The 22,627-nt window shown below is 38.4% G+C and overlaps 1 protein-coding gene across 1 annotated transcript in view; it reads left to right on the forward strand.

Annotated features, from left to right (window-relative positions):
* PAPOLG (poly(A) polymerase gamma) overlaps positions 1–22,627 on the forward strand; it is a 42,207-nt gene that overhangs the window by 14,403 nt on the left and 5,177 nt on the right. The window contains exons 8-19 of the mRNA XM_034427317.3: positions 1,023–1,112; positions 3,846–3,984; positions 7,436–7,508; positions 8,466–8,586; positions 9,779–9,863; positions 10,874–10,927; positions 14,918–15,037; positions 17,142–17,251; positions 19,548–19,669; positions 19,748–19,923; positions 21,747–21,829; positions 21,920–22,143. Of these exons, the coding sequence (XP_034283208.2) occupies positions 1,023–1,112; positions 3,846–3,984; positions 7,436–7,508; positions 8,466–8,586; positions 9,779–9,863; positions 10,874–10,927; positions 14,918–15,037; positions 17,142–17,251; positions 19,548–19,669; positions 19,748–19,923; positions 21,747–21,829; positions 21,920–22,143 (1,397 nt within the window). The remainder of the gene's footprint in view (positions 1–1,022; positions 1,113–3,845; positions 3,985–7,435; positions 7,509–8,465; positions 8,587–9,778; positions 9,864–10,873; positions 10,928–14,917; positions 15,038–17,141; positions 17,252–19,547; positions 19,670–19,747; positions 19,924–21,746; positions 21,830–21,919; positions 22,144–22,627) is intronic.

Genomic DNA, 22,627 nt, shown 5'->3' on the forward strand with positions numbered 1-22,627 from the left:
CAGCATTGCACATAGGCATAATACAATACTCAACAAAGTTACATAGGTTAATTAATGCTACATGCTTCGTACCATGATTTTTCCAATAAACTTCCTTTTTTAGCATCCATATTTAGCCATAATATTTGCAAATGTGCCCTGCTTGCCTTTTTGCCTTATTCCTTAATACCCTTGGGGTTACTGTTTAGCAAGCTAGGTATGTTTAGGCTTTTATTGAGTTTTTATCAAACCTTTGTTGGAAATTTGGGGTTTTCTCTTCCAATATCATTCCTGTTCGTAAACAATTTGGCCATCTGCTGATAGAAATATGATGTATAAGACCTTTAATAATTAATAGTTTTAAGTGTCAGAGAGTGTCTTGTATTTCTTCAGGAATATAAGAAAATCTGGAGAGTTTCTATCCATCTCCCCAATTGGAAAGAAAAACAAAAAAATTAAGCTACAGTATTAATATTGAGAGCCAGACTGGTATTGTGATTAAGGCATCAAGCTAGAAATCAGGGCACTCTGAGTTCAAGTTCTGCTTTAGGCGCAAAGCCAGCTGGATAATCTTGGGCCATCATCCTCACTCAGTTCTAGAAAACAGGCAATGGCAAAAAAAAAACACCATATTGATGTTGCATGATTGTTATAGCAGCTAGATTTAAAGAACTAGCATTTAGAATAATTCTTGGATATGGAAAAATATGGTAAAATGCACTGGGTATGAGTAAATCATCTTTTTCAAAAATTGTCTTTTTTATCTGGGATAACATTTAATATTACTGTTTCAGACCAGTTTTCGCCATTTTTTTTCAGGATGATTTAAGCAAAACAAAGACCTCATGTATCAACATTTTTCCAACCTGGAATGTTTCAGATATGTTAAGTTACATTCCATTTGCTGAACATGGCTGGGAATCCTTGACGGTGTGATGTACTGAATCTCGATAGCAGGGAGCTGAAGAATGCTGCTGTAGACCATTGCTTGCCATTATTGGTGCTTTGCCTGTTTAACTTGAAACTTTAATGTTTGTCGGCAGGTTGCAGAGTCACTGATGAAATACTTCATTTGGTACCAAACAAGGAGAACTTCAGGCTGACACTCAGAGCAATTAAACTGTGGGCTAAGCGTAAGTACTTAATACATCAAATTTTGCACTATCAGCTGCAAGGCTTAATAGTCCTTGAAATGACTCTTTAGGGTAAGCCAAGTGAGTTTGTCATATATGAATGTTTTCTGCAAATCTTCATAATGGTTGTTGAACCATAAATTTAGTGGATCCTGAAACAAATTTACATGTGTCTAATGTTTGCAAACCAGTGGCTGGGTATGTGTTTGCGATTCCTGTTGAATGCTCAAAACCTACTTTAAGCTACCTCAAGTTGTTAAGCATTGGTATTTGAGCTGGATGTCCACCCGATTGTAAAAATGACAGAACAATTAATCAGTGGAACAACTTGCCTTCAGAAGTTATGTGTGTTCCATCACCGGAGGTTTTTAAGAAGAGACTGGACAACTACTTGTCGGAAATGGTGCAGGATCTTCTGGTCAAGCAGGGGGTTGGACTAGAAGACCTCCAAGCTCCCTTTCAACTCTGTCATTCTGTTACAAGAGTACAGTCCTATGTAAGAACAAGAACAGAAATATTGCAGTTGCCCTGTTACTATGTCACCTCAAAGCCTGTCCTGGGCCTGGCAAATAGCACTGAGGTTCCTGTGAGAATCAAGAAACTAGTTTCTTCAGTAGTATAACCAAGAAAATATGTTGAGCTGTTCCACATTGGAAATTAGATTTGCACTCACTTTGTTATAAAAATTATGTACAAATTATATCCTGTACTCTGCTGTAATTCCTAATTCATATTGCTGAAAAAATTCAGTCCAAATATTGAAGAAGTCACAGTGCCTTTCTCATTCTTATCGGTTATGAAGGTGCATTATTAGAAGGTACATATAATAACAGACATGACTAGTCTTAGCATTTTCTGAAGTTATCGTTAGCTACAGGGAAAAAGTTATTTGCTTCTGGTCACTGAAAGGCATTAGTATTTTCCAGTGAGAGTGAAGTAGTTCATTCTTTTTTAGAGAAACTTTAAATATAATGTCAGCTCAATCAAGGAATTGAAACACATGACCTTTTAAACTAATATCTGTGTTTCTTTGCATATGTTAGAGGAGGCTTCCTATGGTTTAAGCACTCTCCCTCCTTCTCCAAACTTGCATTTGGAGAAGGGTCCAGGTGCAAATCCATGACAACTTCTCTCTCTCCAGAATATGTACACTGGGCTGTTCTATGTGTTCTTTGATTCCTGATTGTGTGTAGCTTTTAGTTGTTATAGGATGTTGATGGCTGGCTATTAAGTCATTAATTGTTGTTTTACTTGTGCTGCTACACCTTCGGTTCCTAAGTACCTGGTAGGCTGGAGGTAAATCAGCGCTCCTATTGACTGACAAGGGCCCTATTTTTCATTCTAATTTTAAGGCTTTGAAATAATCACTTGTATATTGCAGGATGACAATGGCATTTGTCAGCCATCCAGAGCTTTTATAGCACATGGTTCTGGTCAGATTTCAGACTGCTGCATGTTTAGTGCAATAGGTGCTGCTATGATGCTGCTAGAGCTGAAGTCTAGGGATCCAAATGACAGGAGAGAGGAAGGATAAATTGGTGAAAGGATGCTGAGACTGGCAGTAATCACTGTGACATCTTTCCTATTATTAGAAACATTTTATTGCTAAGCTTGGCAGGATATACCTGCTAATTCTTTTATATATTTTCAATGTCTTATTCTTTTAAAAAGTCACTTATTTCTAAGCAAAAAATTTATTATCAAGTTTATTATCAAGTTAATCCTGCATTTGACAACTGAATAAGGAATCTTGTAAGGGCATTGAACAAACTATTGTAGATGCATGCATAATTCAGATAAGTAACCTATCTATAAGCTTGAATTACAACCCAGCGCATCATCCTTGACTATCAAGCTGGTGGGGTGTGGACAGTGAGACCATGGGCTGAATCTGTTTTCCTTGGCTGGGTTGTCCAAATTGTAGCTGCTCATCTGCTGTCCTTAAAGGGAAGTGAGGCAAATCAACACCACAGAGCTGTCTATTTGCCTAACTCAGGTTTGCAGGAAACAGGAGAGGCACCTTTTAAATTCAACCCTTTCCATGCTTGCCTGGCATACAAATGGCCACAAGGTGGAATACTTTCAAAAGGAAAGTGATTGCTAGAATCAAAGTCTCAATGACAAATACCTATACAGAAAATTGTTGCTGGGGAGCTCAAAACTAAGTGTTAGTTAATGTAGTCTTTGGGCTGATGTGCAAGTTTCTGTTTCAGAATTTTTGAGTGTTTTGGCTTTTCTGAGTGTTGTGCCATGTTAGATATAAGGAATCTGCCATCAGATTTCATAGTCTGAGTTAGTTAAAAGGAGGTTGAGAGTTTAGCTTCTGAGTTAGTTAAGGGAAGTGAAGTGGTTCATGTTTTTCCACTTGTGCTCATGTTCTAAATTTCTTTCCTATACCCAAAATTGCTTATTTCACTGAGTGTAAACTATTTAGTGGTGATAAAAGTAGTGGAAAATACAGCCATCTATTTCTTCCTTGTCTTTTAAGCTACCTGGTTTAGAAAAGAAAGTGAACTAACTTAAATCAGACTAAAGCAGGCTGAATGATTGTAGTCTAGTTTTCTTTTGTCCTGATGTTTTACCAGAATCTCTGGCAGGATAAAAAAATACGCATTTCAGCCCAAAAGCTTATCACTGCTTCATTGATGCCAGCCATGATAGCCTACACCAGTATAATGAATGAGACTGTTTGAAATACTGAGTCCCATCTGAGTGCCAAATATCTACTTTTAGGGCGTGGAATTTATTCCAACATGCTGGGATTCCTTGGTGGTGTTTCTTGGGCCATGCTGGTGGCAAGGACCTGTCAGCTGTACCCAAATGCTTTGGCATCAACCCTTGTTCACAGATTCTTCTTAATTTTTTCAAAATGGTAAGATTTACTTATTTAGTAAATGAATAGACAATCCATCCCACTATTCAAAGCAACTTTTGATTAATGTATTAGGCCTCTACTGTGTAAGCAATGCAGGTTATATTATATACTAACAAAACATTACACTAAGCTATGATTTGCAAGTCAAGTGGTTTGAAATCATGTCTCTTCCTGATAAGTATTCATTCTAGAAAGTTGAAAGTTAGTTGTGCAAAGAGATTTGCCTTCTGCTATCCAAATTGGTTCGCTGAAAACATTTATCTGGCATAGAATTTCTTCTGAAGAATTCAGTTCAAAATTGGTTTACATCAGGGGTGTCAAACTTGATCCCATTGCGGGCTGTATCAGGATTTTGTTTGCCCTTGGGGAGCTGGATGGGTATGGCTTGGTTGTCATGGCTGACTGGGGGGCCAGGGCGCAGAACAACTCTGGGCCTATCATGGGTTGAATCCAGCCTGCAGGCCGCATGTTTGACACATCTGGTTTACATTCTTACATTTTGGATGGTAGATCATCTCAGGAAGGCAGCCATTACTAATAAAGCAAACATGCTCCTTAAAGAATGCAGAAAGAATATCACTTTTAAATACCATTCCAGTTAGCTTTCTTCTGGTTCTAATAGAACCAAGTTGCTCAGTAGACATCAGTGCCAAAGTCCTACTAGGAATTGCCTGAAATAGAATTCATAGAATGACGCAGGAGGAAAATACTTAAAAGGTTTCAGTGTGATAGCTTTAATTAAATTTAAATATAAGGGAAAGTAAATTATTTTATCACCATCTTCTTTTTGCAGTACAGCACTGGTATTGCTTATAAGCCATTGTGGGCCTCAGCCTCATAGATAGTGTGCACTGCATTCCTTTGATAATTAAAAAATCATCCCTTAGTGGAACTGCTAAAATGATTTATATTTGGCTGTTTTAACTTTTATGTCTCCATAGGTGACCTTGGGCTTATCCCCTTTTTGAATTCTTACCCTCCCTTTGCATTAGCTCTCACGAGAATTGCTTTGGGGATTACAGAATCTTACAGGATCCAATCTGGGTCAGTCCCCGGAACCAGAAGTTTAGTTCATTACAGAATCTGGTTATTTGCCAGAAAATTAATCTCCCTTGCATTTATTATTTGTTTGCTGGCATTGGTATAAAATAATGCTTTCCCAACCTGGTAACCTCTAGAGCAGGGATGTACAACTTTGGCAACTTTAAGACTTTGTCAAGTTCAGCTCCCAGAATTCTCCAGCCAGCCATGCTGGAGAACCCCTGCTCTAGACATTTCTGACATGCATCTACTTCTGACTAGCATGGCAATGTTGATGGAAAGTTATGGTTGGAGGGTGGCATATTGAGGAAGGCAGGCATATCCTATGTTTCTACTGTTAGTAATATAGAGTTCCTATTTGTAGTTCAAGTTTTGTCAGATTGCCTATACATATATTAGCATTGTGTGCAGATTAATATAATGGATAGAACAAATCCTGAGGCCATATACAGTGTATGTGTTCGAAAAGAATGAAAGAAACTTAACTTGCAGGGCCGAGCTGAGGACTTTGTGCAGTATCTGTATGACAAAATCGCTCAGATTCGGGAAGGGCTGGCCTCTGACTGGGTATGTCCGGACGGGATGACTGAGGCAGGTCTTGAGAGTGTTATCTGGGGGGAGTTCGATCCTGTGGCTCCCGAGGACATGGACAGGGTCCTGGGACGGCTGAACGCGACCACATGTTTATTGGACCCGTGTCCCTCCTGGTTGGTACTGGCTTCCCGGGAGGTGACACGAGGCTGGCTCCAGAAGATTGTTAACGCTTCTTTGAGTGAGGGGGTCCTGCCGGCTGCTTTGAAAGAAGTGGTGGTGAGGCCCCTCCTCAAGAAGCCCTCTCTGGATCCGGCTGTTTTGGCTAACTATCGTCCAGTCTCCAACCTTCGCTTCATTGCGAAGGTTGTTGAGAGTGTGGTAGCGCAACAGCTTCCCCGGTACCTGGATGAAACTGTCTATCTAGACCCGCTCCAGTCCGGCTTCCGGCCTGGGCACAGCACAGAAACGGCATTGGTCGCGTTGGTGGATGATCTCTGGAGGGCTCGGGATAGGGGTTGCTCCTCTATCCTGGTCCTGTTAGACCTCTCAGCGGCTTTTGATACCATCGACCATGGTATCATGTTGCACCGGTTGGCGGGGTTGGGGGTGGGGGGCACTGTTCTGCGGTGGTTCTCCTCCTACCTCTCTGACCGGTTGCAATCTGTGTTGACGGGGGGGCAGCGGTCAACCCCGAGGCACCTTGCTTGTGGGGTGCCACAAGGGTCGGTCTCGCCCCTTCTGTTCAACATTTATGTAAAGCCGCTGGGTGAGATCATCCATGGCTTCGGGGTGGAGTTCCATCAGTACGCTGATGACACCCAGCTGTACATCTCCACCCCAGGCCACCCCAACGATGCCCTTGAAGTGATGTCCCAGTGCCTGGAGGCCGTGCGGGCCTGGATGGGGAGAAACAGGCTCCGACTCAACCCCTCCAAGACCGAGTGGCTGTGGCTTCCAGAGTCCCGATATAGCCAGCTGACGCCATCGCTGGCTATTGGGGGCGAATCACTCGCCCCCACGGAGAGGGCTCGTAACTTGGGCGTCCTCCTGGACGCACGGCTGTCTTTAGAAGATCATTTGACGGCCGTGGCCAGGGGGGCTTTTTATCAGGTTCGCCTGATATGCCAGTTGCGTCCCTTTCTAGATCGGGACTCTCTACGCACAGTCACTCAGGCACTAGTCACTTCCCTCCTGGACTACTGCAACGCTCTCTACATGGGGCTCCCCCGGGGTGCACCCGGAGGCTCCAGCTGGTCCAGAACGCGGCCGCGTGGGGGATTATGGGGGCGACGAGGTGCTCCCATGTGACACCTCTCCTGCGCGAGCTGCACTGGCTTCCGGTGGTCTTCCGGGTGCGCTTCAAGGTGTTGGTGACCACCTTTAAAGCACTCCATGGCTTAGGGCCGGGATACTTACGAGACCGCCTTCTGCCACCAATAGCCTCCCACCGGCCAGTACGCTTGCACAGAGTGGGCCTCCTCAGGGTGCCGTCCGCCAGACAATGTCGGCTGGCGACCCCCAGGGGGAGAGCCTTCTCTGTGACGGCGCCCACCCTCTGGAACAACCTTCCCCCAGAGTTACGTACAATAACAGACCTCCGGATTTTTCGTCGGGCCCTGAAAACCTATTTATTTCAACTAGCTGGGCTGGCTTGAGTTAAATTTTAAATTGATTTTAAATTGGGTTGTTTTAATTTACGGCCAAAATATTTAATTATTTTAATACTGTTTTTAAATTTTGTATGCTCTGTTTTTACCTTGGCTGTGCACCGCCCTGAGTCCTATTTGGAGAAGGGCGGTATAGAAATTTAATTAATAAAATAATAAATAATAATAAACTGTCCAGAATTACCACTTATAACTCTTACTTGCAGGGAATGGCCCAATCCTGTCTTGCTGAAACAACCTGAAGAGAGCAATCTCAACTTGCCTGTCTGGGACCCCAGGGTTTGTAAAGCATACCACTTTGAGATGACAAATAACAATTCTTGATTGCAGTATCCATTCCTCTTCTAAGAGATATGTTCTGTGAGGGTCTTTGAGTTGCGTGGGGCAACATGGGAGGAGAGGAAATGTTCACAGAAAATAACTGCTAATGTTTGAAACAAAATCCACTTCTAAGATGACTGTCCCTGTCTCATTTCAAGACAAAATGCATGCAGGCAGAGGTGGATTTCAGCAGGTTCTGACCAGTTCTGGAGAACCGGTAGTGGAAATTTTGAGTAGTTTGGAGAACCGGTAAATACCACCTCTGATTGTGCCCCACCCCCATCTATTCTCTGCCTCCCAGCTGATCGGGAGGAAATGGGAATTTTGCAGTAACCTTCCCCTGGAGTGGGGAGGGAATGGAGATTTTACAATATCCTTCCCCTCCCACGCCCACCAAGCCATGCCACACCTACCAAGCCGCACCCACAGAACCGGTAGTAAAAAAATTTGAAACCCACCACTGCATGCAGGGCATTGTGATATTATTGTGTATTATGCTTTGTAATCAATGTTGTGGTTATGCCGTGTCCTTGATTCATATTCTATTCTGAGCTATTTTTTAAAATTGCTTTAGACTTATTGGGATGCATTTATCTATTCTAAGTGGGGAAAGGATATTCCCTGATAAGTGAAGGTGTTTTTTCTGCATTTTCTATTGAATGCTAAACTTTAGTTAGCAGCTTTAAAGCACTTTCTGGACATGCATAAAATAAGTTGCCTGGATCATGTTTGGTATAATGACAATAGTTACTGTAAAAGAGATTGATGTTATATTCCCCTGTTTCAAATGGAGGTTAAGACTTAAATTTATATTTGGTTTTCTAAAGGCCAGTTGGTGAGTTGGTGGTTGGTGAGATTTTAGGTTCATATTCTGAAACTTAGTTCTTCATGGAATCACCCATTTATCTGTGATAGGTAAATCCAGCTGACCGGTATCATCTAATGCCCATTATCACTCCAGCCTATCCACAGCAGAACTCCACTTATAATGTGTCCACATCAACCCGAGCAATCATGGTGGAAGAATTCAAATACGGTACGCCATCTCCATTGCCTCTGTTTTGCATATCAGAGTAAGAATGGTTTATTATTTGCTGGATATTCTGTTTGAAGAGTTTTGCATTTTCCTCTTGTGAATGGATATAAAAAAGTGCTCTGGATCATTTTTGTTCACCTGCAATCTAGTAGAAATGCATTTTCATTGATCAATATTGTTATTTTTGCAAAGATGGGTGCCTAGTGATAAGTTTCATTTATTTTTCTATTTATTATAATACCACTTCAGTCGAAATGAATCTATGTAACTTGCAAAAGCAACCAATGATAAATAGCCATAGAAAAATAGATAAAACTATCCTATGAATGAAGCTATTTCTGTATTAGTATCTGGTTGTTGCAGACATTTCTTAAAGGGATAAGGGAGACTTTGTCCCAACATCCTTTTCCCTGTTTCACCTCAGCAAAATTTAGGGGAAAAAGGCATTATTTGGGATAGAGGAGCAATTTCTCCTTGAATTTTTTAGGGTTGGAGGGATTGATTAGTGGGGGTAGGAAGATTGACTTCATTCTCCCTTTCCCCCCAGGTGCATCTTTACTGATGCAAGTAAACAGCATTCATGTCATTGTTTTTGATTTTGCTTGTTCCTATTCCTATCCTTATTCTATAGCATTTTAAGAGAAAACAATAGCCACCTTAAAAATGACAGCAGAATTGCTCATTGGACAGGAGAGAATGGGGTGAAAAAAATTCACAGAGAAGTCTCTTTTAGACACCTCCTCCTTTAGACAGGGTTTTAGAAATGTGGCACTGGGAGTTTTGATCTTGATGTGTGGGTGGGCATTGGGCAGAATTAACTATTATTCCCCTTCTCCCTTTTCATATTCATCTCTTATTTCTGATAACATCCATTTATCACTAGTGAGTATCCAAGATGAGATACAAAGTGTTCCTGTGTAGTTTAGGGATAGGATGCCAGTTCTAAAAATAGAAAAGATTGAGATGAAAATGTGGAACTATTTATAATCTACCCCAATGGGAAGAGTATTAGAATGGGCACAACTAGAAAAAACAATGGGATACTGGAGGTTAAGGAAAGTTCTTGATGAGGTTTGTTATGATTTAGAACTCCTATTATTCTTAGTCTCAATAGCCTTTGTGGAACCGATACTTCTGAACTTATAACTGTTTATTGTAAAGCACTTACTATAGGTGTGTTATATTTAAACAGGTCTCATGGTTACAGATGAAATTCTTCAAGGAAAGTCGGACTGGCCAAAGCTGCTTGAGCCACCCAACTTTTTTCAAAAGTATAAGTATGTAAGATCACCAAAGGTTTCAGAATTCACATTTCAGCAACTAAATATGCTGTATTTTAGCTAGCAATGCATCCTAAGCATCTTATGGGTAAAAGCATATACTAAAATAACAACAATGGAAATACAGCATATTTTTAAAAAACTAAAACTAATTTGAATGTGTTGGATCAAAGAAATCTGGGTGCAGTAGTAATGTGCTTAGTGATAGCTGGATAGGGTAGGGAATTCAACATTGTTAGGAAATATATTTGCAGTAGTGACTCCTTATTAATTTTAATATTTATTTGTTATTTTTGAAATGCATTGGATTATCCTGTAGTCAGCCTGTGATATGGTACAAATGTTACCAAAGTTGGAGAATATAATCTGTGCCCAAACAATTTAATTAATCTTGCAATGCAACTGCAAACAGCTGCACCCAAAGCCAGCTTTATCATTACATAAAGTAAGGCAATTCTTTGGGTAACAAGTGTTGGATGGTTGTGGCAGTGGCATGTTGGCTAATAGAGCAAGCTGCTTTCTTCAAATAGAGTACCGAATATTATCCTGCTAATATGAATATTACATGCACTTGGGTTATCAATATTATATAATGTCTAAAACAAGAATTGGTTACTCTTTCAACTGCTCCCTATACTGTATTTCCTGTAATAGGAATCATGAATTTGTACTAGGCATTCACCTCTATGTCAATCAAGTATCTTTTGTTCCAGTTTCCATTTTTGATAAACTGTCTTGCTTAAAACAAGCTCTTCTACCACTCTTGACTGATGCCGAAGCCTCCTTAGCCTTACACATGAGGGAGAATTAATGTGGGAGAAGCACATCAATATACTTCAAGGTTAGGGAAGCTTTTAGAAGAGACAGTGTTATAAAGTAAGTTAACAAGAATTGAAGACTGAGCAGTACAGTTTTAAATAGTTTAACAGTAGTTTTAATAGTTTAATAGTTTAGTTTTAAAACTAAAACTATTAAATATATCAAATTTTAGTTCTTTATTTTTCCAGACACTATATTGTATTGACTGCTGTTTCTTCAACTGAAGAACATCATTTGGAATGGTAAGCCTATTTTTTAAATGCTGATAATAAACCTAATTTTAAAATCAAAAGCATTTCAAAAAGGAATTGGGGAAAAATGTATTTCCCTCAGAGTCTTCATTAGGAACAGTAAGATTTATTTTCCAAATCAACTTGCATTCAAGCATCCAAATTAATAATATGGTAATATTATTTACAATGTATGAGCAGAAAAATCAACATAAACTCATCTATTCTGTATAATTTTTTTTGCAAATTACTCAGGTTATTTTAAGATTTCAATTTATTTAACCACTTGCTCTGACTTCTATATTTTGACAAGCCTTAACCACATAATTGCAGATGTGTCTACATGCATGAAGGGATAAAAACATTGAAAAAAGCTAAAATTCTCAGTGCTAAATTCTCTGCACACAACCACATCAAGAGAGTTGCAGGATGTGCCCAGTTGTAGGCCCACCCATAGTATAATTCCTGTCTAATATCAAGTCAGTCCAATTTCAAACCACACTATCTTATGATTATAAAAGCCATAATGTGGTTTGCTTGCTTTGGCTTAACACATTGTTTGAAACTATCCATTATGGTTCATAGCTCATAATTCATGGATAGGTATACTACGTACAGCCAAGCCAGTTATGATTTATTTAACCAACTATGGCTTTTCCTAGTATATAAACACAGTCTGCATTAAAAAAAATCAATTGTTACATGTCATCCCATAATAAAATTTAGTTTGCAATAAACAAATACAAACAATTGGAGAACAGGTTTGAATAGAGATAGTTGTTGTTTTTTGCTGGGCTAAGATCCTGGTGACTAGCACAAATGCCTCCATTTTGATTGTCTCCAGTGAGAACCCATAATTCTTTCAAAGGCATTCCAATGACGTCTCTGATCCTGATTATAGCAATAGCATTTAGACTTATATACCGATTCACAGTGCTTTACAGCCCTCTCTAAGCAGTTTACAGAGTCAGCATATTGCCCCCAACAATCTGGGTCCTCATTTTACCCACCTCGGAAGGATGGAAGGCTGAGTCAACCTTGATCCTGGTGAGATTCAAACTGCTAAATTGCAGGCAGCCGGCAGGCAGCAGAAGTAGCCTGCAGTACTGCACTCTAAGCACTGTGCCATCACATCCTCTTTATTCATTCTCCTCTTCTCTTCAATCAAAATAGTTGTTTTTAATAGTCTATCATATGTTCACATTGCATGCCTCAAATATGACTTTATACATCATCTCAAGGGAGTAAATAATAATTAATCCAGTTGGACTAATTGATTCCTCTTGCTGTCTGGGGTTATTATGGTCTTGTCTGAATCCCTGAGTCAGAAACTAAAGAGACAGACCAGCAGCTTGAAGGATCAAAAAGTAATTAGCATCTACAGTAGTTTTGAGAGACAATGAGCTTTAACAAGGAAGACCCAGGGGCCAGGTTCTGGTAGGATGCCTCCCTCAAGAACAAGTGGTAGCTGCAAAGGACTGAGCAAAGGCAAATATTGTAGTATGCCTCCTTGAGAAGAGAGGATGATAACATTGTTAATGCAGTCACATTAACACTGGGATTATATAAGAACTCCATTGGAAAAAAAGTCACCTACTGGAAAAACTTGACCTGCATTCTTGTCACCCTTGCTCTGCATTTGGACTCTTTCAAGCTGCCTCCTGGAATTCTCTAGTGATCAAATAGCGGACTGTTAACAGTGAACTCTTGTAGCTCTGCCTGTCTTTGTTCCTGCTGGCAGATTGTTATGGTTCAACTTAATGGATTCTTTGAACTTTTCAAGGTGTAAGTGCTCTTTGGCTTTATTTGTTGATTCAATTCATTCATCCTGAATCTTATCAGAAAAATTATGACAGAGCAACAAAATCCTGCTTCCTATGTCCCTGGCATTTATTTTTGTTTTAATGGGTCCAGATACCAACATTCTTAGTCAACATCCCCAGGTTTATGATTCTAAGGTGTTAACTTTTTTTCAATGTTCAGCTTTCACAAATATACATCACCACTGAGAAGAACCTTGCTTTAAATATTCTGATCTTCATTTTAAGAGTATCATAATCCTTTCCGATCTTGCTTAACACAGTGCATCCTACAATTAACATCCTCTTTATTTTTCGGTTAACTATCCATCTTCATTTTTAAGTCAAAGAAAATAAAACTATGCACCCCAATCACTTCTTCATTTTCAATTGTAAATTCACTAATGCTAGTTGACACTGTCATTTTAATAATTGGCACAAATCCACATTTTTCATTTTTGTTCATGACAGCTCTTTACATTCAGCTAACAAGCTTGTTTGTCTATGTATCTCAGACTGTCAAGAGTTTCAACTTCCAGTTTTGGTTCCAGTTGTCATCTTTAGAATCTTGCCATTCTTATATTTGTTGAGATAGTTAAACAATATTCATCCTTGTTTTACTTCCTTCCATATACTGAGATGCTATATTTCCACTCATAATAGCTTCTTGTTAATTGTAAATGTTCCTGAGAAGAATAATCAGCTGTTCTGACACACCATGAGTTCCACATTCTGGCATGAACTTTTTAGTCAAAGGTCTTGCTGTAGTTAATAATGCAAAGTTGCCCTCTTATATTTTCTTGTTCTCGTTGTGAAAGCATAAAAGCAAGATAAAAATATTCCTGTTCCTGGAATTTTCTCCCTTCAGAGTTGAGGATGACCGCAACCTGTTGTCCTTTGATAGGCCTTGGAAGACCTGGCTTTAGGCCATGGTTTGGGGCTCTAAGTGTGTGAAGGACTTAGAGCCCTAAATTTCCTGATTACATTGACATTTATGATAATGTCAATGTAGTCATTTATTTAGATGCCACACATCTTTAACTTTATACTATACTGTAATTGTTTTTAATTTTTTTATGATTGTTCACTGCCAGAATTACTTGTCTGAGATGGACAGTTTAGTAAGATGGATGGATGGATGGATGGATGGATGGATGGATGGATGGATAGATAGTAAAATAAAGCATAAAATAAATTAACAAAGGAAAATGCACAACATAGATTTTAAACAAGCTTAGTGCATGTGGGAAATTTAAATTGAAAATACTGAAAAAAATAGACAGCAAGACTCACTGAGATCATGATCCTCAATGGATCATTTGAGGAAGAGCTTAACATATTCAGTTTGGTTCTTGTGGGTGAAATACTGCGGTGTAACCTGATTCCTGATAACCTTTAAAAATGAAAAACGGCTTTTAAGTTCCACTCACAACACTCTTGAAGCGGGAAGTAGCACATGCATATTAAGATCAAATGACCCCAGAGCAATTATCAATAAAAGACTTTTCTACAGTGTGCAAATAATTTTATTATATACATTTTGTAATGCATATAATATATGCATTTATTGTTTATGAATATTAAAAAGTAAAAAATACAAAAGCTATTTGGAAAAGTAGATAATTTTTCTGTTCTTTATACTCCAACTGATTTGCAGTATTTCTAAATATTTAAACTCTTTCAGAAAGCATACATTTTGCAGCCCAAGAAATTATCAGATTAGCTCTGGTTGATTATGTATTATGATCTCAACCTGAAGAAATGCAATGTGGATCCAAAGACTACTTTAACTCTGAGGGACAATATATAAACTTAATCCTTTAAAAAAGGAGATGATGTTACCTCCTAAATCAGTATCAGCGTTTTTCTCCAAGTCTAACTGTAGCTGCTATGTGACACTGAGCGTTTTGTTGTGCTAATTATCTGGTGCTTTTTAATTTACTGATTTTTATTTTTGTGTGTTTCAAACTTGTGATGGATATTTTTATTTCTGAAATAAGCAAGCATTCATTCTGTGGATGTAAGGAATTATAAATGCGGGGGGGGGGGGCGGGGATGACAATATTTTCCAATATTAAATCTCTCTCTCTCTTGTGTTTCATGCATTGTGCCTTCAAATTGCATGGTGCCATATTTCCAAAGGTAGTTGATAGTTCTTGGCATTCTGACACATTGCTAACCAAGGCTGATTTTCTCTCTGTAGGGTTGGTTTGGTGGAGTCTAAAATCCGTGTGCTTGTTGGACACTTGGAGAGAAATGAATTTATTACTCTCGTCCATGTAAATCCACAGTCCTTCAGTGGGAACAGGGATCAGTACAAAGAGTGAGTTAATGTCAACGCTATTGTATTGTGTTGCATTGATGTCTGCTTTTAAAGAGAGGCTAACACTGCTAGTTAGAAAACTTTGTATGGCTTGTCTGTCTTTCCATCTTCAGTTGTTTCCTTGGATAATGAGACAAAATAAGCACTGGGAAAATATGGCAGGCACATGATAATGTTGCTTATATGGGAGGCACCTTTAGCCTTTTGTAGCATAAAGATGATCTGTGTCACAATCGATTTGAAGCCTTTAAGGTACACCATTGTTAACTGTTGGATTTTATATTTTATCAAATTGTTTTATATCTATGGATATTCTCAGTCATCCAGATCATGGTTGTCCCAAAGGTACTTTTCAAAAGACAACTGGACTTTCTTTGGGTTGGTTGTTTTTTTTTTTACTTGAAGACATTTAGCTTTTCATCCAAGAACCGTCTTCAGTTCTGAATAAAGTTCAGTTGCCTTTTGAAAAGCACCTTTGGGTCAAATAATTTTAATTATTCTTCTCAGCAAACTTTGAGGGAGCCCTAGATTCACCCAAGCACACTTTCAGTTATCTATTTGTTTTATTTCTATATAAAACTTATATGGCTGCCTATCTTATACATGAAAATCCTAGGCAGTTCACAATGATATTCATTAAAAAGAGAAGAAATAAAACCAACTGAACCCCAAAGCAACACCATATAGCCAAATCATAGCACCAAAACCACCTACTTACTTTACATTTATATTTGCTTGGGCTCCCTTTGATCTTTGCCCAGTGTGAGGTTTTCATAGCCCTCCTGAAGGACTACTAGGGTAAAGGCCCTCCAGATCTCAAGAGGTGAGGGCACCCTCGGAAAAGGAGCCATACCTACTTTTATTAACACAGAGTTAGCTTTAATATCAGTGACACATGCTATTTCTCTCTTATTTTCTTTTAAACCATAATTCCTGGTGATAATTCCTAGTGACTGGAAAATGTACATGTTTTATAATCTTGAATTGCCTAATAAAGTATAACTCAAAGGAAGTTTGGATTTTTAAAATATGTAATATTGCTGATTTTTGTCTATTCAATGGGATTAGAATGTAAAGTATTGGGTTTATAAATGCATATGGCCTAAAGGAATAAAAGCATGGAGGAGAGTATTTGCAAGGAAGGACTAACTGATGCAAATAAAGTTGCTTACTTTGAACTTGCCTTTGCACATTTCCCTCTTTTTGTATCTGCCTAGCCAGGTAAGGATAGAGGTAGACAGGCTGTTTTGCAGTAGAATCTGATGAGAAAATACTTCAGCTTCTTCCTGGCTGACTATATTCCTGGTTCCCATAATAAGTGCCAAAGGAGTATGGAACCTACAACATTCAACTTCATTCAGCCTCATTCAACCCTTGAGGGGATTTAATATGATGTTGCATGCCTTCTCCAGACTTCTCTGTGGTGCAACTGTGGTGCAAATTTTTTGAGAGCCCTATTCCTGCTAACTCCAAGTCAAGGAAGACTCCCAGTGCAGACACCAGAGCTTCTAGGAGAGTTTGTGAAGGGTGTGAGCTCCATCATTATTTGTGCATTATAGAAGCAGGGCCTTCCAGAAAATTAATAGTGTGAAAGCAAGGAAACAAGTAGAGAAAGAATAAATGTAAAATGGCAGTTATTTTGGTAAAACCTTCTCTCGCCATTTGACTTCGTTAGATTAAAAGTGAGATGGGGAATATTCATTTTCTTTTTTCCAATGAGCATACTATGGGTTAGAGAGAGAGATTTTATGCCTGAGTTTTTTTCTCTCTCTTTTGTCCAGTTATGTGTGAATTTATATAAATGTGGGCATGTACGTATATGTGTATGCAGTTGGTATGCATGTCCAGCCCAGCTGAGCACTCCATAAAGTCCATAGGTCCCAACACATTGTTTTCTCTTCATTAGAATAATAAAAATCAAAACTTTTCTCCATTGCAAAGTCCGTAATTTCTTTGTAACATATAATGTTCGTTATTATGTTGACATCTGAATCTGCAAGGAAATCAGTCTAATGCATAAGTAATTTGCATTTAGATCTTACCCACAACACTTCTGGCATTGGATTATTTGATAATATGTTTTTTTTTGTGTGTCTCCCTCTAGAAGTGATTATGTGTCAATGTGGTTTCTGGGAATAATTTTTAAGAAACTGGAGAACACAGAGAGTGTAAGCATTGACTTAACCTATGATATCCAGTCATTCACAGATACAGGTAAACTTTTTCCCCTTAAAAGTAGACCAATATTATTTCAGATGGATACTTCACTTTAGTGTACATTAGTGCCTCTGACATCTGGGCAACCAAGTGAAATGTCATCCATAATGAGATGGCTTATAAAAATGAGAAAAGGAATATTTACACATTAAATTTGTATACCTCCCATCACACCTAAATGACTATGGACGGCTTACAACAATACATCAATATGGCCACAGAGAAGATTGAAGAAAAGAAAATGAAGCATAATTTGTGCTGAAGTAAATTTCTCCTTTAAATACGTGGTTTTTTTCAAAGATTTACTATTTTTTAAATTCCTTTAAAGTCTATTGGACTAATACAATCCTGATTTCTTGATTGCAAAAGAACACATGCTTTGCTCACTTTTTAATCACATCATTTTATCTATATTGAACCTACTTTTAGAGGAATCTGCTCCCTAAAGCGTTGGAATTATTGGCAATAGTGTAAAGTTCAGTATAATCAATGGGAGTTTCTCTTAACTATGTTGTAGTGAAACATTTATCTTTCCAAGCTGTGTTCTTGGAATTTAATTAGATTCTGTAGTTGGTTTTACCATTAGAATTAAATAGCTTTACAATGGACTCCCCTGGATACATGTTCACACAAGTCCAATTAGGACTTGTCCTTCCCCAGAGGAAGAAAAATAGGCTCACTTTTCAAAATATATGAGGGTTTTATTTAGAGATGAAAAGTGCCTTGTGAAATGTAGTCAGCCTAGAAAATGCTGCAGAAGCTATTTTTGAAAGCTGAACATTGCTGTAAGCAACTTAGGTTTGTATTCATTGGAAAGAAAGAAAAAGCCAAAACTCACAATCATATTATATGTTTTCCAAAGTGGAGCCCTCTGCCCAGTAATGTGTTGGAGCTTTCTCATAGCAGTTTAACAATTGTTGATTGTTAAATTTTCTGGAATTTTGCAAGCCACTTGAGACCAAAGATGAGCCTCCAATCTGACACACTGATCAGCTGTTCAGTGAATAGCAATGTGGCAGTAGGTATGGGGTATTCAGAGTCAGTTATTAATTATCAGCATGCCATTGCCTCTGACTCTATACAGACTAGGAAATTTATTTCTGGATATTAAAATATAGGTAGTCCTTGATTTATGGCCACAATTGAGCCTGGTCGTCATTGCAGTTGTAAATTGATTCACCACGTGACCAGACTAGATTTTACAGTTGTTTTTATGATGGTCATTGAGTGAATCACATGGATGTAAGACAAAATCTAGTTTATTTTTTTACCAGAAAATAACAAAAAACAGTACAAAGCATGATTGTGTGACCATGGGATGCTGCAACTGGTTATAAATGCAAGCTGGTTGCCAAGTGCCCAAAATGAGATTGTATGACTACAGAAGTTGTGTAGCTAAACATGTGTGTGTGTGTGTGTGTGTGTGTGTGTGTGTGTGTGTGTGTGTGTGTATACTATTTCCCTTCCTACAGAAATCTATCTTATATAATTAGAATTAAAATAGTGTGTGTGTGTGTGTGTGTACACACACACACACACACACACATATATATATATACTATTCTAATTGTATAAGATAGATTTCTGTAGGAAGGGAAATCAGTTCCTTCCTCTTTTATTAATTTATTTTTTTCTTGGACAAGGTCTGGTTTTAAGTTATGTAAGCTCTTTATTAGAAAACATGTAATAATTTTATATTACTTTAATGACGACAATAAACCAGCTGGCCATTGTTGTGTTATAAAATCTAGTTTCTAATACACTAGTTCCCATATAATGATACTTATATAGACGAATACCTCAGTATTTCATTGCATGATCAAACTAATAAACTAAAAAAGATTGATGCTTAATTTAATTAGGCTTTCATTTCATTTCAGAAGGGATAGTGCTGATTAAGAATCAGATTCCAGAAGAAAAAAAGATTGTGCTTGTATCCCTAGGTTCCCCCTATTTTAATTTACCCTGCTTGTAAAATTAAGTCTACTGGTAAGACAGACCATTAGACAACCTAAGAATCTTCAGGAGCTGAAGTATCAGGACTTATAATGCATATGTACTGCAAAAAATAAACTGGATTAGATAATTTTCTTTATTTCTGTTCACTGATCATGTGACAGAATGCTTCATTTCATTACCTAAAGATAGAATGATAATATTGTAGTACCCAATCTGATATATGATTTATGGACAGGGAAGCTTGTTCCAACAGCAACAGGACAGCAGGTTAAAGGCTGATCAAAGTTGCTTGAGTTATTGGATAACTTCTTGACTTTGTCATCTTTGATCTTAGTTTATAGGCAGGCAAACAATATCAACATGTTGAAAGAAGGCATGAAGATTGAAGCTACTCATGTGAGGAAGAAACAACTCCATTTTTATTTGCCAGCATATTTCTTTCAGAAGAGGAAAAAGGTTGGCCCAAACTTTGGTTTTTCTGACAATACTTCATTTACAGATCTGGGTATTTATAAACTGGAATTATCTCAACAGAGCGTGCCTGATCTTGGTGGACATGCTTGTGGGGTCGTGTTGAAAAAGACAATGGAAAATGATAGTGGTTTGGACACTTACAGCAGTGCAGAAGTTACCACACAGTGCAGTACTGTTTCCTCATTCAATAATGTGATGGAATATTGCAGTAAATCTTTTTCAAAAGGGATAGAAAGGTAGGTGTTGTGTGGCAGTGTCAAGTGTCTGTCATATGGGTAACATCAGTATTACTTCTAAGATGTGAGCAATAAATAATTTCTATGGGTATTTGTATGTGTTCTGGCCCAGCTCCCCAAACATGACAAACCCTCTGACGTGAACTCAGAAGATTCCTTTATTAGGAATGCCAGCAGCCCCAGCAAAAAGTTTTTCTCCCAGGCTGAAAGTCCGGACAGCCGGAAGATGAATAGTTGTCTACCGTACCTATCATCTCCACCCCCTGCCTTTTATCCCCAGAGCTAGGGTGGGCCTCGCTAGCAGCGGTGGCTCTTCCTTCCCCAGGATTGGCCCACGGTTTTCCACTGCTCTCCTCTTCTCTGCCTTCTGCGCAGTCGCACGTCAGGCACTGGACCCAGCTGTTCCTCTTCTTCTTCATCAACCGCCTCCAGACCTGGTGGCTCTTCACTCTCCATCTGAGGGCTGATGAATGGCCCAGACTCCACCTCTGTCTCTCTCTGACAGCTCCATTTCCTCTTCCCCCTCAGAGCTCCCAGGATGCCCTGATGCTGACCCTGACTCCCATGCCTCCACCTTCTCCTCTGATTTGGCTGCTGGAGGGGCTGGCGGCCAACAGGCCACAACAGTATGATTTTTTTAGACCTTGGCCAGAATGATACAAGATATGTATACCACCAAAATAGAAGAAAACAATGTTCAGCCTGTGCTTTGAGGGATTTAGTAGGATTTAGGGCAGAAGGGGTGCAAAACAAAGATTTAAAGCACCTCTATTTTGCAAAATACAAAAAAAAGCAGCAGAAAAGCTGCTCTGCAAAATCATGGTCCCACAAAGTGTGATTTGCCCATTCCTGAGCCAGCTTATGTTATGTTGGTAACAAAGGAGAACAGGCTTCCCAGAAGCTTGCTAAAAAGTAAAACCTGATCCAATTATCCATTGCCTTCAATAAAGTACCACATTTCCCAAACTTTTGCTCATGATTACTGGTATTTCTTGCATCTTTTTGCTCAAATTTCTGTCAGACACTCTGGCAATCCCACTTTAAAAAATTATCCCAGGTAATTCTTGTGTTTACTTTTGCTACTTTTACTTTTGAAAAGAGCACAATTTCTCATAAAGATCTCTGAAATGCTTCTAACAACATTCCCTCATTTTGTTCCATAAATACTTTCACTCAATAGTCTCATTACTTTTATTTTTAATTCTGGTGACTGTTGGAGGCTCCTTATTTAGCCCTCTTCATTCACTCAAGCAATTTGTTTCCATTAAAATCATTAAGCATTTTTCTTTCTCTTTTAATCTTAGCCACAACCTCATTTTAACCTCATTCTTTTCAGCTATCTTTGTTTTTCTATAGACTTTATCTTTCTTTATCCTTATGTTTGCAGTAATTCATTTTTCTTCACAGCCTCTTTCCCATCATCATTCTACCAAGCATCCCTTTACATGTTTTCATTAACATATCTCCATAGACTTTGATGACATGTGTAACATAATATTTTTCTCTTTTCCAAGCTGCTTCCAAATTTTCTTTTTTTAAATCATACAGAATTTCCCTAATGAGTTCCCTCAGTTTTTCATCATAAATAATCAGGTTTCTTCATTGACTCCTTTTCTATGTGTGCTTATAAATAGACTTACTCTTAAACCATGTATCTCAAATAGACTTTTTCTAAATAGATACACTCCAATTGTCATTCTCCTCAATTCTCATCTATTGATTAAGTCATTCCCAACCATTTCCCCATGTTATTATGGAAGGCTTTTATCATAATGTCTCCTCATCTCCATGAAATGTTTCTTAATCAGTGCTGCTTTTCACAGGCCTGATGTCCTTCAAAAACCCACTATATGTGAAAGGCAAGAGAAACCATGGACCATCACTCAGTCAACGATGTCTGTACCAGGTAGTGGCTCTTGTATGTACTAACTTCAAAATTAACTAGTATTCTTTTTTAGGACCATTAATTAAAACTTAACGTTACTCCAATTTGCAGACTTGAATCTTACAGCTTCAGCAGACAGAACTCTGCCTTTAAGTTCCAGTAGTGTCTCCATGGCCATAGAGCAAAATAAAATTCCTCCAACTATCATCCTTGCTTCTACTCATTCCCAGGGACACCTAGATGGCGTAAATTCTATTAAAAATAACTCTGCACATAAGAGAGATCACTCACCAATCTCTGAAGATTGTTTTAAGCGGCTGAAAGATGTAGACAAGGTAAGTGTCTCTGTACATAAATTCCAATGCAGCATGAGTGTTAAAATTGATTGTTAAAGAGGACACGGTTACATGACTGATAACAAAACTCCCCTGAGCACTACAGCTTCAAACTAAGTGAAAGTTACTTTTGGAATAACTATAAATAGAGATTGTGATCTCTTGGGGAAAAATACCCAAATTGGCTCAGACTTTAATAAGGGTGAAGATCTTAGTAGTAATAGCTCTTTAATGGGCATAAGTAATGTTCTTTCTCTTTCCCCCCAACGCCTACTCACCACCTGTGGGGTTTATAGCTAATTTAATTGTTGTATAATTTATATCAAACAAATTGAGTTTGTTTCCTGGCAATACATTCAGGAGACGTTCCTGCCTTTTGAACTATTATCTTAGTTAGTATTGGGGAATGAAGTGAAATAAGGAATGAATGAAAAGCCAGAATGATGTGTTGCATGACAGCATGATTGTTTGTAATTTGTTGAGT

Source organism: Pantherophis guttatus, chromosome 1, assembly GCF_059756535.1.
Source record: "Pantherophis guttatus breed Tessera chromosome 1, ASM5975653v1, whole genome shotgun sequence".
In the NCBI taxonomy this organism is placed as follows: Eukaryota; Metazoa; Chordata; class Lepidosauria; order Squamata; family Colubridae; genus Pantherophis; species Pantherophis guttatus.